We start from the raw sequence: 18,126 nt of genomic DNA, 5'->3' as shown, positions 1-18,126 counted from the left end.
ATTTTTACTGCACATTTGAATCTCAAGGGAAGGTAGATGCTGAGGATTAGGTGGGGAGGAGATTATGCTCTGGAAGAACGAATATCTCATTTCAGTGATACAAGGATTCTGGCTGCATTTCCTTTTAAGCCAAAGATGTACCCAAGACAAAAATTATACATTTTTGTGAAAGTTCAGAGTTTAAATGAAGCAGAAAATAACTTTTCTCTCCTTCATGTGTCTGTGGTCTAACTTGGCCATGCGCTGTAACATGTGGTGGCTCTTGGTGGGCTGCAGATGATTCCCAGACCCAAACCATAGGGGGTTTTTTCTGCTTCTTTTATTCAGGGGATGCAGCACTTTTTTAGTGGTTCTACTCTTGAGCATTTAGTGAAGTATACTAGTTTTGGAATGAATGTCATAAAGACAGTTTGGAAAATTAGTAACCTTTTCCAGGCTGCTGCCCCAAATTTATCTTGTGTTTAAACAACGTCTACTCACTCATTCCCAGTGTGAGGCTTATGTTTTTGATCTTCATGATGGGCTACATTTCACAAACATTAGGTCATTTTTTGAGTCAAATTGTTCAACATCAAATAACATATATTGGAAAAGCTTATATCAAGGAAATTTGTTCTACCTCCACTCTGTCCCACTGAGTTGATGACTGTAATGTAGATAGTGGTCAAAAGAAGATTAATGCAAGAGCACTGCCTGTCACATAATAGTAACTTCTGTGTAAGAAGGAGAGAGAAAAATATGACTTCTCCTGGCTAGTATATATAAGTAGTAATTTGGGATCATTCTTGCAGTTATTATTTAAAATAATTTTTTATCTGACACCATTGTTTCATCTTTCAAATAATAAGTTTATGAAAGAATATGTGCTCTGTGTTCTGCCTTCCATGGAAATATAATAAATTATGCATTAATATGGCCGTAGCTTCTAGCTGTAAGCAAAGCAACCTATCTATTGTGAAGTAAGGAAACTTAACCAAGATACTCTATTCTGGTTTTGCCTTATCACTCTCTACTGTTACCTGAAAGGAGGTTGTAGGCAGGTGAGGGTCAACCTCTTCTCCCAGGCAAACAAGACACAGGACAAGAGGAAATGGCCTTAAACTGTACCAGGGAAGGTTCATGTTGGACATCAGAAAGAATTTATTCACTGAAAGGGTGGTTAAGCATTGCAATGGGCTACCCAAGGAAGTGGTGGAGTCACCCTCCCTGGAACTGTTCAAGAAATGACTGGATGTGGCACTTAGTGCTGCAGTTTAGTTGACAGGGTGGTGTTCAGTCAAAGGTTGAACTTGATGATCTTGGATGCCTTTTTTCAACTTTAATGATTCTATGATTTCAATCTGGACATAAAATTAAGCCAGACATGGACTTCGATCAGTGTTAAGGGTGTTGGAGTAGATGATCTCCAGAGGTCCCTTGCAACCCTAACTCTTGTGATTCTGTGATTCTTAAACACACAGATATCTGTTCAATCTAATTTTTGTTAGCTTATCTTTATGTATATTATGTGAATTTTATTCATTATCTTATTTTAGGTGCTTATGAATGTACATGAATAAAAGAATTGCTACATGATCAATATTAGCATTCATATCTCAGCTATTTAGAATCCTAGTTAAGTGCTAATATTTGCAATAACATTAATTTACATTGACTTTTGCCTAAATTTAGTCAAAAGTGTTTTATTTCTTTACAAGCAGTTATAGCCACATTTTCAAGTCTTTAAAGAACTTGAAAGTGAGATACAGAAATCCTAGCTAAAAGTTCTCTTTTACATGCTGACATTTTAATGTACTCTCAGTGATTCTTCAACCAGCAAGAATCATCTCTGATTTTTACCTGCATGACAGCAAGTCCTCTTTTTATAACTTTCTCCTTTTTTAAAGACCACATTTATTAATCTTCTAAAACAGAAATAACGTTAGCTTAGAAGAGACAATAAAGGCATTCTCTGACTGTTATAATTTATTGAGGAAATTTTCTGTCAGAAAATGGTGGAAAGTGTTTGAAAAGAGCTGTGAGTGTTTGCTGCTTTCGTAGGACATCTATAGAATTGTCAGGCTCAGCTATTACTGCCTTTACTTTTGAAGTTAGTAATTTGACTGCAAAGCTTGCAGTGGCATCTAAAGTCTTGTGTTCTTGGTATCTTACTTGGCCAGTTTGCACATAAAAATATTCTGATAACTTTGCTTGTTCTTGTTCTGATTTTTAAAAATTATGTTTGTATAAAGGTGTTTCTAAGCCCAAATACACTAAATGTCTCCTTAACCTGCAGGAAATAGAATATAAATTTCTCCTTAATTCATAAGGGACGTAACCATGTGTTGCTGTGTTTTCTGCCATTCGAAGAGTAGTTCATGCACAAGTTGGTTTCAAACTGGTGACTTGTAGCCATCTTAAGTGCTGAGAAAATTTGGTGTAATGGACAGGAAATATTAAGTGATTTTTTTGTTTTCCTACACAAGCATTTGTCAAATAGGTTAACTGTAAGAAGGTAGTCTAACTCACCTAATTCAATGTGCAGCTAGTCACTGGAATATCAATTTAAGCGCATTCCAAGTCTCATGTGCACAAGAAGACTCCAGATCTTACAGGTTTTTGCTGCACTAATATGCTGTTCCCCCACTACAACCGTTTTCTGGGATCTCATAATTTCACACTTTGATCACTGCAGCATCCTCCCCTCCTGCACTGAGGAATACAGCGCTACCCCCATAGTCTCTCTTCAGAACTGCCACAAAGTTCATTTCCCACCTTCATTATTTTAACTAATTTCTCTTCTCTTTTGAGTGCATTTTCCTCATTAAGCAGACTGCTTCTTTTCAACCTTAAGACCAGTCTTCATGACTCATTTCCAACCTTTCTATCCACTATTAAAATGTCATTTCCTTCTTTTTATTTCTGTGTTGCTAGCCTCTAACTCTCAAAACACTTTTGTGCTGACTCTGTGCTGCTTTTCTCTCCCTGCAGAAATTTCACATAAGCCTCCACAAAACTCGTCTTGCCCTTTCTCTAGTCTGTCCTTAAGAATCCTTTGTCATCATTTTTACTCAAAAAAAAAAAAAGTAGAAAGAAGATAACCACCTACTGCCATGCTGAGACCATTGATTGGATGTGTTGGTGTTTTTTTTTTTTTTCTGATCATGAGATGTTTGCATCAGGCAGATTCCACTTGACCTGTATTTCAAAAGCTCTAGGTCCTGTTCCATAACCTGTGCTTTTAGGAGCAAATAATGAATAGTATCAGGTTTTTTTGCAGTGCTTGATTAGACTGGCTGATCCTTTCCTGGAAATCTCTTTGAGTTTGTGTTGCAATTGTATTTTCTGCATGGCACCAAGGAGAAATTGCAGCTAGTCCAGCCTACAGCTGTGCTTTTGCTGCCTGGTTGATGAGCAAGTCCTGTTGTGCCCATCTCTAGGGGAGTCCACTGCCTCCTTGTTTGCTGCTGGCTACAATTCAAGAGGGTATCTGCTAGCTTTATCACTTCTGTGAGCTGTAACTAATGCCCTACCTTCCTATATTTCAGAATAAAAAACAAAACTAAAGAGGCTTAAAGGTTCAGGACTAGAAGGTAGGAAACTTTTGTGGGAGCCCTTATTGTTGGTACAGCTGAACATTGTAGAGCCAGGTTCTTAAGCTGTCCCTCATGGTGTGCAATGGGAGGTTACTTTCTTTTCAGTTCTGACAGTTCGTTATTGATTTACAGAACAGAAGTATAATTTAAAACTGCAGGCGTCCATTCAATTTTTAAACAATATCTGGAAGCTATGTGGCTAGTGTTGTCATGCTAGTTTTGCTTGTAACTGTGTGGTTCACAGCATATTTCTTCTTCCTGAGACCTGGACTAGGAAAATGGTGTGCTTTGTGGGGTTTATTTTAAGTGAAAGGTCATGACTAAGAATAGATATGTGCAACTTCTCTAAAGCTGGCTGACTTGAACAGACTAAATTGTGAAATCATGGCAGTGGGAAGTTACACTGATAATCCATTCAAATATTTTCAATTTCTCAGTGGCTTGTGGGAAAATAAAGTTTGCTGTACTTTGATTTTGAATGATAGCCACTTTCTACAGTGCCATATTATTGATTGGCATTGAGGCTTAGCTTCATCATGTCAGACCTCAGCTTTTGATTGACAGGAAGACATTACTTGGTAAGGAATTCATCTCAGTTGTCATCTGAATTACTTTCCAAGAGCCCTTATGTCTTTGTGTTGACACCACAAGTAACCTGAGCTCTGTTGTTCAGAAACTCCCAGATTTGAGAAGAGGTAATGATTATTTTTATTTTATTTCTTTTTTATATTGTTCTTATATGAAAGTAGATTCTGATACCACCACATGATTCCATGTGGTAAAACCCCATCATTTTTAATATTATAATGCTAAGATTTGGCAATGCTGGTGGAGATCCCAAAACTAAGAACTCTGCAGTGACAGAACTTTTCATTTCAAAAGTTTGAACTCACAGTCTTTAAATAGCAATTAATGCTACTGCAACTAGAATTAAATATCTCCGAATAGGACTCACATCAAGTAATGAATTTGATGAGAATCTAGAACAATATGCAAGTGAAAATTCTTCTCAGCAAAGCATAGTGTAATATATCCTTCACTTCTCTGGGACCTGGGAAGCTGTATCAGATTGCAGTTCACAACCAAAATCCATTCCTGGGGTTTTGGAAATTGGCAGCTTGTATACACTTTATTTTTCAAATGTTACTTTGACAGGACAAAACCACTTTTTATGTAAAACTACAAGTTAAATCTGGGTTCTGACCTTGAAAGAGAAATCCTGAGCACAAGTTCTTGTTGCAAGACATGTCTGGTTTTGCAATTTATTCATTCACTTCCTAATACAAAATGTCCTGGGATCAAAACCCAAAAAGTCATTCTTGCAGGGAAGATCTAAATTATTCATGTCAGTTAGATGCAGATATGGATTCCTTCAGGTTGGATACAGATAGGGAGGTAGCCTAGGGGAGTGTCCTCACTACTCAGTTTCCCTTATAAAACACCCTGTTCTGCCTTTACCCCCAACAGTATGTTTAAATTAAATCACCAACGGTTTTTTGTTTGTTTGTTTGTTTGTTTTTTAATATCAGTGCTGTTAGCACATTAGTAATTTTCTGGGAGTTCTCATTAAGTCTAAGATATACAGATCTAGATTTTACCTAGGTACATGCAAAAATATCTTAGGTGTTATGGTTACTTTACTGTAGAAAATACTGTAACGATTTTCTGCCAACTGAGATGGTGTCTGAGGCCAGACTTCAGGCACCACTCTTAACTTAGAAATATTCAATTTCACCTGAGCCCCAGAGAAGGGGGACATTTCAGCAGTCTCCTTCTGATTAACTCCTTCCTTAGAGGAACTGGTGTCTGCAGTTCAGTACAGTAATTGTCAGGTGCTTAATTTTCATTAATGAATACTCCCCATTCTACTGGAACTATTAGTCTGCTTTAAAGTAACATGTAAGTAACATTTAAGGGACTTTTTGACTGAGAGTTTAACCCAGTCAGAATAGCCTCCTAACATACTGGATGAATGCAAACCCTGTTCAAAGTTGTTGCCCTGCTCAGACCTTTGGAGTAGGGTAGCTGTAGTAGTTTAGGCAGAATTCAGTATTTGGGTATGACTCTTCCTTGTACACCAGGAAAAAAAAAATCAGACTATTTTTATGGTTTTCATAACTACATAGTAGTAATGATGCCAATTCATCCAGTCTATTAGTCTGCAACTAGGAGTAGCCAAATAATTGCATTGACAAAATCTGTGTATTTTTTTCTTACTTGGTAATTTAAATGCCTACAATTTCACACTGTGCACTGTCAGAAGCACTACTGCAATGCCAAAGAAATGAGAGAGGAAAGAGACTGGTTTGATTCGGGGAAGGGACATGAATTGAAGGAATCTTGTTTAAGTATCATAATGGATATTGTTAGTGAAAACACGCAAATAGTGTTTAGAGGCAGCCAAGCAGCTCTAGTACAGAGGAATGACAAACAGCTTTTGTTTATAGCACAAAAAATGTGAGTATTGGCTAAGAAGCAGTGTTTATGGTAATTGAGTCTTACAAGGAAGTAAAACTTCATGGGGAACACAGGGGGTAGCATTTTCAGTGAAGTAGGCGATAAGGAGAGCTGTGTAGGCATTTCCTGATTAGCATCTGCTGTTTCAACAGCCAAGAACATGACTCGCATGTAAATGCTTGTGCTAGGCTGTAACAGGCATTCCCTCTAGCATGCCTCCTTGCCTTCTGGCTTTATTTTGAGTCTCCTTGAGCCCTACTGTGACTTGAAATCAGTGGAGGAGAAAGGAGAGTAACACAAACAACAGATGTCTTAAAGTTTTGAAGAGACAGAGGAAAAGCCCCATGGCAAAGGAGAAGGTGCAGTTAAGGTGTTTTCCTGTCATTAGTATTCAGTGCCTCTACTAGAGACTCTTTTTGCATTTTTGCATGCGTGTGTATATATATATATATATGTATATATACACACACCTACATGTCTATATATATGCAGTTGACATGCAGTTGTACACATGGAGGGGTAAAGAAGTGGTACTGCAGCAAGATGCCCATTGCACAATTCAGAATTATTTTTTTTGCATCCTGTAAGAGTGTGGCCTATAGACACTAAGTGTACTGGCTGCCACAGCCTAAGTAACCTATTTTGTGGTAGGCTCAGGAATTATTTCACAGCTGTTCCCTCCTTGTAGTCTCTTGCTGCATAAAATAAATTAATTTTATTTAAATCTGAAGTTCAAAGATTGGAATGCTAATAGTGTACCTGGTGTTCATCAAGACAGCTTTGCTTACAGGTGGTAACTTAAACCATGGCAAAACCAATACCACGTACCCCACCAGATTAGGAGAACTGGGTTGTGCACCAAGTGACATTCAGTGCACATTCAGAAAAGTCTTTAATCCGTGCTTTTTGGTATAGGGAACTGTATCTTTAAGGACTTTGATTTCCAGAAAATAAATCTGTGGCAGAAACAGCTGTGACATTCTTACAATATATAGGCAGTTGGGGATGGCATAGAGACCCTGAAAATGCATTGCCTGCTGGGTGTTAACTCAGTACCGCATGAGGCCTGGAACAAAAAGAAATGGAAAAAAAATACTGTGAATGGAGAATTGAAAAGATGTGAAGTTTCTAGATTTTTTTTTTTTTTTTCTTTTTGGGAAAGATAACTAAAATATAAAGAGTATTCAGGGCTGAGAACTTTGAGCTCTGAAATCTTAGCAAGCTACTTCCCCCTTTCCCACATCTACCTCCTCCTTTTATGTCTTATTTCTTCTACCAGCTTCAGCAGATGGGTCCACAGACGGAAAATCACATTTGCACAGAATTCTTTTTTCCTTGTGATATTTTAAATTTATATTTATTTGCTTATTAACTTGCTGGATTTTTTCATAGAATTTTGGTAATTTCTGTCTCAATGGATATTCACACTGTTTATTTTTTTAGTTACTTGTGTTATTTATTTATAGATATATAAATTACAGTAATTTCACGACCATAAGGCGCACCGGACTATAAGGCGCACTCCCCGGGAGTCGGCAAGCTTCACAAATTTGTAGATCATATAAGGTGCATCGGACTATAAGGCGCACTTTTTTTTTGCCACGAAGATCCGTGCCACGCGCAACAAAGTAACGAATTAGTAACGGAAACCTGCGATCATGGAGTTTACTGGCAGGGGTTCAATTTGCAAACATTTTTCACAGATCGGCATAGGCTTTCAAAGGCAGCCCCAGGCGCCCTCCCCGTGCAGTGGGCCCTGACACTCCCATCCACCCCCGGTGCCGGCTGGCGTGGCTCGGCGCAGCTGTGGGGCCGCCTCCCCCTTGTGGCTTCCTTCTGCCGTGGTGCTGTTCCCCCTCGCGGCTCCGCAGAGCCACTGTGCCGTTCCCTCGCTTGGCTCGGCACTCCTGCTGTGCCGCCCGTCCCTCGCTCGGCTCGGCGTTCCTGCCGTGCCGTTCCCCCTTGCAGCTTCGTTGTGCCACCATTCTGTTCCCCCTCGTGGCTCCGCAGAGCAGCCCTGCTGCCCGTCCCTACTCGGCTCGGTGCACCACGGCCCCGCCGGCCCCTATCAGCTGTGACCCCGCTGCCCCCAGCACTGCGGCCCCGCCAGCCCCTATCAGCTGTGGCCCCTCAGCTCAGACCGCCGTGCACAACAAAGTAACAAAGTAGTAACGCCTCCCTGCCCACGCTGCTCCCGGTGCCTGGGGCTGCCCGGGGCCGCCCCTCACCTCCCTGCCCGTGCTGGTCCCGGTGCCTGGGGCTGCCCCCTGCCTTCCTGCCCGCGCTGCTCCCGGTGCCTGGGGCCACCCCCTGCCTTCCTACTCGTGCTGCTCCCGGTGCCTGGGGCTGCCCGCGGCTGCCTCCCCATCACTACTCGGCAGTCCCGTGGCACCGCCCCCCCTCACGGGTCTCACTTCTGGGGTGGCAAATGTAGCAACTTTGTACATCATATAAGGCGCACGGGACTATAAGGCGCACTTCTGGGTTTGGGGAAAAATTTTAGTCAAAAGGGTGCGCCTTATAGTCGTGAAATTACTGTATTTGGCTACTGTGCTACAGAAGTTTGTGCTTAGATTAACCTATATTGAGTTTAGGACAACTGCTATTACTGGATGTGACTTCTGAAGAAAAATTCCAGCTTTGGAATGAATGCTGAGGATGCCAGTAGGAATTACTATTCTTTGTCCAGAAATTTGTACATTAGAATGGTATTTCCCTGTGGTGATATTTTCCTGGACTACAGGGAATGCTAGAGATGATATGATATGGTATGATACGATATTATATTATATTATATTATATTATATTATATTATATTATATTATATTATATTATATTATATTATATTATATTATATTATATTATATTATATTATATTATATTATATTATATTATATTATATTATATTATATGTAACAGCACTTTATGCATCAAATATTAGTTGTTGTAAACAAGAGGGAGACTGCTGCATTCAGTTAGAACAACTGTTATTTCATTAATACTATTTTAACATAGACTTTCTTAATCTTTATAAGATATCCTATCAGAAAAATAAGCATAGTACCAATAATTATGCCTATATTTTAAATAGTGCTTTTATACCCAGGTGGTTTTCTTTCTACCTTAAAAATATACTGTCTCTTGCACAGATGGGTAAACTGAGGCATGCATGGGAAGTGAAATAAGTGCACTGGAGGTCTTCCAGACAAAGACAGAACTTCTGGTCTTAAAGCAGAACCTTCTCTTAAATCATATATAAAACTTATCATGAGATATTTGTAAGCTAACAAAACAAATACTGCACTTAAGAGATACCATTTAATTTTTTTTTTCTTCCAACAGGAACTTTTTACACCAGAGTGCAAATTCAAGGAGTCTGTTTTTGAAAATTATTATGTAATCTACTCATCCATGCTCTACAGACAACAGGAGTCCGGGAGGGCCTGGTTCTTGGGGCTGAACAAAGAAGGGCAGGTCATGAAAGGAAACAGAGTGAAGAAAACAAAACCAGCAGCTCATTTTCTACCCAAGCCATTGGAAGGTGAGGCTCAGTCCATCTCTGGCAGACTGTCCTATAGATCTCACAAAAAGAGGGAACCGTTTCCAAAATGCCCTTACTGAACGTGCATGCCCCACAATCCCAATGCCATTCCCAAAGTTTCATGGAGAAGTTTTGTGCTTCCATGCAATGATGCTACAAAGGGCATATGTAAAAAGATTTTCCAGGGACTGAGAGGTCATTCTACAGGAAAAGGAATCTTTCGTGGAAGAGAATTGTGCTGCTTTTAAAATATTCTGTTGGTAGAGACAAAAGCTGTTGTGAGACTTGCAGTGAGAAAATCCTTCATTAGGCAGGATGAAATAATGATTATTGTAGGATGATTGGGAATTATAAAGGGAATGGATGAAATGTCAGTATTTCAAAATAAAAGCTTTCTAATACAAAACACAAAGGTCTGTCTATAAAATAAATCATGATACGTTACTTCGCCAAGTGGTATAATGCCAAGATAGGAGCAAATACCAGTCACAGTAGCCTTACACACCAACATGATGTCACATTCTCCGAAAAACCCATTTATATGTTGGAACTTTTGTGTTATCCTATCTATTCTGCAGGCCTTTATAAACATATGCTGCCTTTTGCTTCTTGTCCTGATGGCACTATCCATTGTTCTAATTGCTGCACATAGCCTCAGTCATTCTGAAAATTATGTCATTTCTTACCATCTGAAAACACATACCAGAGTAGAGTAATGCTCTGGTTAGCAGTTCCAATTTCTTTTGATATTTAACTTAAAATATTTGATTGAAGGATCAGTTTGACGAGTACTTTAGTTTCACCATAAGGAAAGAATCAGAATAATCTTATGTTTTTTTGAAGTCAGGTTGATGTCTTTGTGCTTTCCCTGTCTTGTGAAAGTTTACAGTTGTTTCATAATCTCTCAACAATACAAATAATTTATATACCTCTATATTATATTAAGACTTCTAGGGAGGGAACGCTAGTGCACTTTTTTAAGCAATGCAAATTTGTATGTACTAGGAGAGAAGTTACTTTTTAAAAATAATGTCTGGATGATCAAACTTCATCAAAATAGCTTAGACAATGCTTAGAAAGAACTTGATTTACATTGCCTACGAGAATCATCAAATATGACAGCTCTGCTGTATAATTCCTTACTTTATAGTTCAATTTCATGTTGTTCAACGTAATAATTATGTAGGTCACGGTGTTATTTCACTAGGCTCTTTTAATTAATCAGCAAAGTGCCCTAAACACATTTAGGGGCCACTCTGAAGATATAGATCATAACCAGCCTTATGGTTACTTAACTCTATAGAAGACATTTAATTTAAGTCTTTCAGAAGCTATAAAAGGATTTCGATTCTGTCACTAGAAATGTTAGAACAAGTATTTGATTAGTTAATGATGCTGTGGGGCCCTTTACATTTCTTATGAAACTTCACACCATTGAAGATCAAGTACTTTGATGCTCCAGCCTCCTACTCTAATTAGCCAAGGGATGAAGGAATTGTGCTCTCTGCGGTAGCACACACCCAGTCTGAAAATCAGTGTGATGATTAATTCCTTTGACTGCTGTGACACCTCTTTTAACATCACTCTGATATAAATAAATGCAACTGAAGTTAGGTATAAGTGGAAATATTACCTGATAGAGTGACATGGAAAATGAAATTGAATTATCCAAGAGCATTAATCATTAAGGCAGCTTAATGCTGGAACTGCATGTAATTGAATACATATATTTCCCTCAAAGGATTTGAAGTGGTTAGATAGGGATTGAAGCCCAGGGAAAAACCTCTAATTCCTTTAAGAATTCAGTTAATAGTTTAATTTGTACTTTTCTATACTTCTACATTCAGTGGAGATCAGTGGCTACTGCATATGTTTTTGGAAATGAGGAAGGAAAACCCCCAAATCTCTTTTTGTACTCTCCATGTATCAGACACACCTGAAGAAGAGACCATGGCCAAATTCCTCAGATTTGGGAGTCTGATGTACATACAACTTAGTGGAACTGGACCCTCGCCTAGTCTAGCAATGTATGACTAAGAAAGAACTCTTAAGTCTCAACAATTGTCTGTATGATCCCATTTTTAATTACAATCTGTCTTATCACATTTTACTTCTAAAAGCTCGCATCTTTATTTAATGTTTATTTAAGGTTGTATATGTAGACTTGTGTATAAACATGTATATTTTTGTGTGCCTTATGCAAAGATTTTCATTTCCAAAAAGCTATAGTATCTATTAAAGAAGCAAGAATGCAGTTCCTTACTGCATTTTTAAGTCAGATGCAGAAGAAGTGTGAGAATTTTGGAGGGTCCAGCAATTCTCTCTGTGTTGCAAAACCAGTGTTTGTCAAAATAAGGTATGCAAGAGGAACACAGAAAATCTTACTTGACATGAACTCTCATATATGATACATTATTAAAAATTATTTTCCTCTTCTCTTCCTTCCCCTCAGTTGCCATGTATCGGGAACCATCTTTGCATGATATTGGAGAAACGGTGCCAAAGGCTGGGGTAACTCCAAGTAAAAGCACAAGTGCATCTGCAATAATGAATGGTGGCAAACCAGTGAACAAGAGCAAGACGACATAGCCAGATCCTCACAGGTGTTGTGACTTTACTGAGTCCCAAGTACAGTTGAGCGATTTATCCTTGCCAGACTTCCCCTCGGCAGTGTCTGTGGATCAGCTTGTGGCAAGTCACCAGCTTGCCCTTTGCTGTTTCTGAACTGAGTTGTTGCAAGTGGATAAATCTCAACATGTAGCTCCACCACAACGAGAAGACACCTGGATGAACCAGCTAAACTCAGACCATGGAATGCCCTACCAGATATTGGAATGCCTTTTTAATATCTTTTCTGTGACTGTGACACTTCATGTGAATGACATACTTCACAAGTACACTTGATACCTTGCCTGCTGACAATTGCCCATAATCCCTTTTTGAGTCCAGTTTCAGCAAAATCCATGTGTTTAAGTTCTATTTTGTAGCACACAAATAATCAAGTAATTTCTAGTTAGATGCTGTAAACCTGTGCTATTATGGATTTCTCTTCCCTTTTTTATAAGGCTGCTCGCTCCACTGTTTGTGACCTTTTGCAGGGATTGTGTTTCTCTATAACTTAAGTGTTGCCGGTGGCTTAGTTTTGAAAGCAATCAGGGAATCAGGAAGCCTTCAAAAATCTATTATTACAAATTATATCTATAAAGAATAGGATCGTTGTCTCTGGCTTAAAATATTGATTAAATGTGAATACTCTAGTAACAGATACTGTGCTTCTGAGGTTGGCATTAAAGAGGAGGGAAGAGTGTCAAACACAACCAACGGGAGTTTTCTGAGATGTGTGTTTGGCATCCCCCTATAGTTTCTTTTTGTGTGTGTGTTTTATACATATCACAGGCTTACTGGTAATGGTAACATTTGCCTTGCCCAGCGAGCAAGACCCACTCATTTTTGGAAAAGTGGGTCCAAAGAATTTTGTAGGCCTTGTAGGTCTGAATTAAGGCTCATTTTTCATCTACTAAGTCCTCATTGTTTGAAAAACAACCACCACCAATAAAAGAAAAAAAAAAAAAAAAAGCAAGACTAATCAGAATTGTGCTACCTAAATCCATTTCAAATATAATCCTTTCCTGTTTTTAAGGAACTGAACTTAATGCCATTGTTATTTTTGGCTGAATCCCACACCTACTTAGCAAAGCATGGGCAAGGATGTTGTTGTGTTCTTTTTTGCAGCACCAATGCAAAGGGTAGTTACAAATTATAGTTTAATATTTCTGGTGTTTTAAAAAAAGAAGTTTTAAAACTGGACATATTACAAAACTTTATTTTTATTTTTAGCTAAGCATGCAAAGTCCGGTCCTATGTATTTCACTGATATCCCAGTATGTACCTCCACCCAGCTTCCTAGGATAACATGCCCACCAAATTGCTAGATTGAAGGTGCCTTGCCTTGATCTCTATATACTGTACTTTCTCCTACATGAACCTAGAAGAAATCAAAAACATCATAAAATTGAAGCCTTGGATCATATTACCAGAAACAACATTAACCCTTTGAGTTTGTCACTTGTGAACAATTAAGCCAGTGTTGTGGGGGAGGAAGGAGAGCGGGGGAAAGGTTTAGAGAATGCCACAGAGATGCCACTGAAATTTTAGTTTTTGCACACTTAGTCACAGGCTTTCAGAGAATGAAAAAATATGGGCACTCTTGGTATGGTTAAGAAGGAATTTGTTTCTTAGAAATGGCAGCAAAGATCAAACTGTATCTCAGTCTGGAAAACTGTGTGACAACGCTCTCTTGGCCTCTTGCTGTTACCGTGCTACTTAAAGACAAAAAGAGGAAACCATCCATTCCTTTTTTAGCACTGTATTTCTGGCAGTTTGTTTTATCACATCTTTGTGCTGAAGTCCCTAACAGAGACTGCTGATTATTTCAAACTCTCTGTCTGCTCAGCTGAACAGTCTGATTCAGTCTGAATGAACTCTTCATACTAGTTTTCAAATGTGTTCTGTTTTTATAAGCAACATTTAGTGCACTCTTCAAGGAGGTTACTGTAAAGCTGCTAAATTCTAGATAAACTTTTTTTTTTTTTCCTGTAGGGTCAGACTTCTTTTTGTATGTGTGATATGAGAACAGCAAGATAATGCTTGATGTTGGGTCTTTCTAGGGAGGGAATGAGTTAAGCATGAAGCCCTCTATCCATGTAGAGAAAAAAAATACAAACCTAATCTAAAACTGTGATAAAAATGCAAAGAAACTTTGACTTAAGACTGTGCCCTTGCCTGCTAGCACTAAATCTGTGTGCGTGGGGAAAACAACACTTTATTAAAATCTTTGGTGTGCCCTTCTCATCCCATCTGGTCCAGTGGGATTTGTGCACCATCCCTGGAAAAACATAATCAAACCAAAGCAACTCAGATGGTGAGCTGGGGGCTTGCTCTGCGCTGCAGGACCCTGGGAGGCAGCAGCCTTGGGGCTGCCGTGGCCCCAGGCCTCCCGACAATTGTAGGAGTGGAACTTCACAATATCCCGAGTAAGATAGAACAGCTGAAGGCTACATTCTCTCTCACCTGATTCATGAGGAGGGAATGCACGAGTTCCTGTCCCATTCAACTGTCTATTTACTCACCCAGTGTAGAGCCTGAGGAGAGACAGGACTGGAGACCTGGCTGAGCCATGCAAGGAGGATCTGGTTCATTGCCTGATCCTACATAAGCATTGTCTTCAACATTAACCTTTTGGTCCTGAGTAACTATGATCTGTGAACCAGTTTGGGAGGCTATAATTAAGTCCAGATTTCATTTCTTTAAGCAGTTAGTACATACTGGAAATACAGCCTTTTTTTTTTTCTTTCTTTCGCTTTTCTTTTCAGTTATAGTTTTCTGGTTTTGTTTCTGTGGGCTAAATTCATGTAAGTGTTTAATCCAATGAATCAATGTCCTTTTTTTTCCTACAATCTGTTTAAACGTAACAAAGGTATCTCTGTTCTCTGTCTCCTCCCTTTAATTTTGTCTTGTCTCATCTATTGCATGGGAAGAGTATAGCAAGGATGAACTAACTGCATGTTGTAGGTTGTGTCTGTCAAAGAACTGTTGGTCAGTGTTACAAATTTACATACATATATGCAAAGAGTTTGTCTGCATTGTACAGTTTGTGTTTATTCTTATTTGTTGTAGACACAGATTCAACATGATGAATAAAACATTTATATGAAGGCATACTGGAAACCAACAAAAAAGTTTATGTAAGAAGTAGACTGTGCAAAGCATCATTGCACTGGCCACAGGATGGTGAAACTTCATGTAAATAGGTTGGCAAACTCAGTTCTCCCCCTTTACCATGCCAAAGAAAATTTCAGCTCCTTAATATAATACCTCTCTTGCTGTTCTCCAGGATGAGACTTCACCATTTTCTTCCCTCTAAAATTAATTTTACTGTTAAGTGAAAGCTGTTTTCAACTGTCTGTTACTACTAAAGTACTGTATAGTAAACCTGATGGAATCAATTTGTATTTACAGATTGGGGTTTTTGTACTTACCTGTGCAGCTGTCTGTGAATCTGCAGCGTTCCAGGTCTTTTGCATGCTTGCATTGTATTTTGTTCCTCTGGGTTTTCTCTAATCTCTGAGAGACTGTTCACACTGCAATCTAACCTCATCTTGCCATTTTATATGTTAACACTGCACAAAGTCATTTTCTTCTCTTTTTTGATCTGTATTTCAGCTACAGTTCTATTTGGCAAAATCAGTCACACCTGCACCATTTTAGAGATCCAGTTTTGAGGAGATATGAACTACTTCAACAAAGCACTGTTTTGCTGTATTTCAAAAATTTTATAAATACACAAAAATCCTTATGAGATTGCTCACATGATAAAGCCTATGGAAGGGTCTCTAGCTCCTTTTAAGTCCTTTGTAGTTCACATAGCAGAGCTTTTGCTTCATTTGCTGGGTTTTTTAGCCATTCTCAATTGATTTTTTAATATACTGTCATTTTCATAAATGTTGATTCTTAATAAACCCCTCCCAGCCCCTCCCCTTCAGCAGATACAAAGTAAAGCAATTCACTTTGACTATGGCATAATCCTGAAACAATACTAAGAACCCTGGTTTTACATACATATCTATATGGGGAAACTTTGTCTTGGTTTAAAACTAGTTTAAGCAATGAGGTATGAAAGCAGGCAGTTTGGTCCATGTAGTAAATTGTACCATGATGATCCATCTGTTTATTCATATAAAGAATACATTATTCAGCTACATTCAAATGGGAATGGAAGCAAAATTAGACTACAAAGAAGGTTCTCTTTCTTTTAAATGGCCCTTTAGATAAATTCATATTTTATGCAATGCATTTTAAAATGTTTAATAACAGGGTTTTTGTCTGTGATGACTAATGCAAATGCTATGACTTATTTTTTAAGATGTAATAAAACTTTTTGTTCAATTATGTTCAATTACTTAGTCACAGAAATATTCAACTTAGTTTTCTTCAGTATCATTTAGCTACAAAGTGAGATGTCATTCTGCAAAGAAGCAAGGGCAGTACATCAGAAAAGTGAGAGCAAGCACATGATTAAATGCATCTACGTGTTTCTAAGAAATAATATAGATGGGGGGGCGGAATCACAAGTAGGTTAATAAATTATAGAAGCAAATCAATCACAATTTTTTATAGGTGATTTTACAGATATGTTACACACAATAGGTGTAATCCTGCAAGTCTATTATAGAAGCACTGGCACACTTCTGGATTGTGTTCTTTTTCACATAAGAAGAAAAAAAAAGCTACAGTATCTTTTTTTTTTAATAATCTAATCAGTAAAAAGTCCCCTTTTATCCAATTTGGTTTTGCCTTTTGCCACAGGCATGGAAGCAGGTTTTTACAGTCACTAGTTATGAAGAATCAGGCAGTAAGTTTCACATCCTTATGCTTCTTCCTGCATTTACAGTTTATGTATCTGGAATTCCCACCAGAGGGAATGAGACAAGGGAATAAGATAATTTATTAATACAGCTATTATATTCAAATATGTGGAATAATAATCTTATTCCTTCTGATTTCATTTTTCTAGAGAGGAAATGAGCCACAAAACAGATACGCTGGGTGTCACATCACCAGTTACCTCAGCATGAAATGCAGGGGAAATATTCAAGCAACATTATAGGAAACAGATGAAAAATTGGAAATAATTAATGTGTACATTAAATTTTAGTAGTCTTAGTTAACACTTTAAGGTTTATAGTAATAGCACAATTATGTTTGATAATTGCATTTAAATGAACCACTGAGAGTAGTTGTCTTAGATATTCTGATTTTTTTCCGTATGTAAGTTAACAAACAACTTGGATAACACTTTTTGAAATGCTATGGCTACATAATCCATCCAGTAGTCAAAAAGATTGGAGCTGATTGGTTTAAAAAAAATCAAAGTAGAAATAAAAGTTATTTTATACTCTTTAAGTATATAAATTTAAAATTAAAGCAAAAGACAAAGTAAAATGAATAAAATACAACACTGGAACCACCTAAAGAATTGTTCTTTTATATATGAATGAGTACCTGAAATACCACAGCTGATCTACAATATATATATAAATGTTTTGATGTCATGAAACAAGTCAAAGCATCTATTAACACCAGATAAGAGTTTTGATTATCTAGTATTTTCTTAATACAGTACTAAATATAAAGGGAAGGAAAACAAGGAGAACTTTGTATCCTTCATTGTTTACACTGATTCAGCAGATGAATGTATATGCAAAAAAACCCAGTGATTATGAGATGATTCAGGTCAGTGGTATTAATTATTCATAAATATAAATAAAAGCAACAATTTGTGCTCTCCAGACACTAGGGTTGACAAAATGCATATATGCTAAAACTTAAGAAAATATTCCTGTTGAGCTCCATAGAGTTCAAAGGTTTTAAGTATAAAATATAAATTTAAATTTCAAGATGAATTTTACTTTGAAGATTCTTTGTGCTTTATGAATACAGTTTAGAACTCTGCCTGATACTTTGGTTATCTGATAAGAGAGTAGCTAGCAGCTT

The 18,126-nt window shown here is 37.9% G+C and overlaps 1 protein-coding gene across 3 annotated transcripts in view; it reads left to right on the top strand.

Moving 5' to 3' along the window:
• The window catches only part of FGF14 (fibroblast growth factor 14), a 375,532-nt gene extending 362,383 nt beyond the window's left edge, over window positions 1-13,149 (top strand). For all 3 annotated transcript variants that reach the window (XM_033051434.2, XM_033051432.2, XM_033051433.2), the window contains 2 exons: window positions 9,375-9,573; window positions 12,026-13,149. In XM_033051434.2, the coding sequence (XP_032907325.1) occupies window positions 9,375-9,573; window positions 12,026-12,162 (336 nt within the window). In that variant the 3' untranslated portion in view covers window positions 12,163-13,149. The remainder of the gene's footprint in view (window positions 1-9,374; window positions 9,574-12,025) is intronic.
• Window positions 13,150-18,126: the final 4,977 nt, after the last annotated feature.

Source organism: Catharus ustulatus, chromosome 2 (genome assembly GCF_009819885.2).
Source record: "Catharus ustulatus isolate bCatUst1 chromosome 2, bCatUst1.pri.v2, whole genome shotgun sequence".
Classification (NCBI taxonomy): domain Eukaryota; kingdom Metazoa; phylum Chordata; class Aves; order Passeriformes; family Turdidae; genus Catharus; species Catharus ustulatus.
Note: the sequence above shows the minus strand (reverse complement) of the source record. Positions and strands in the feature narration are given on the sequence as shown.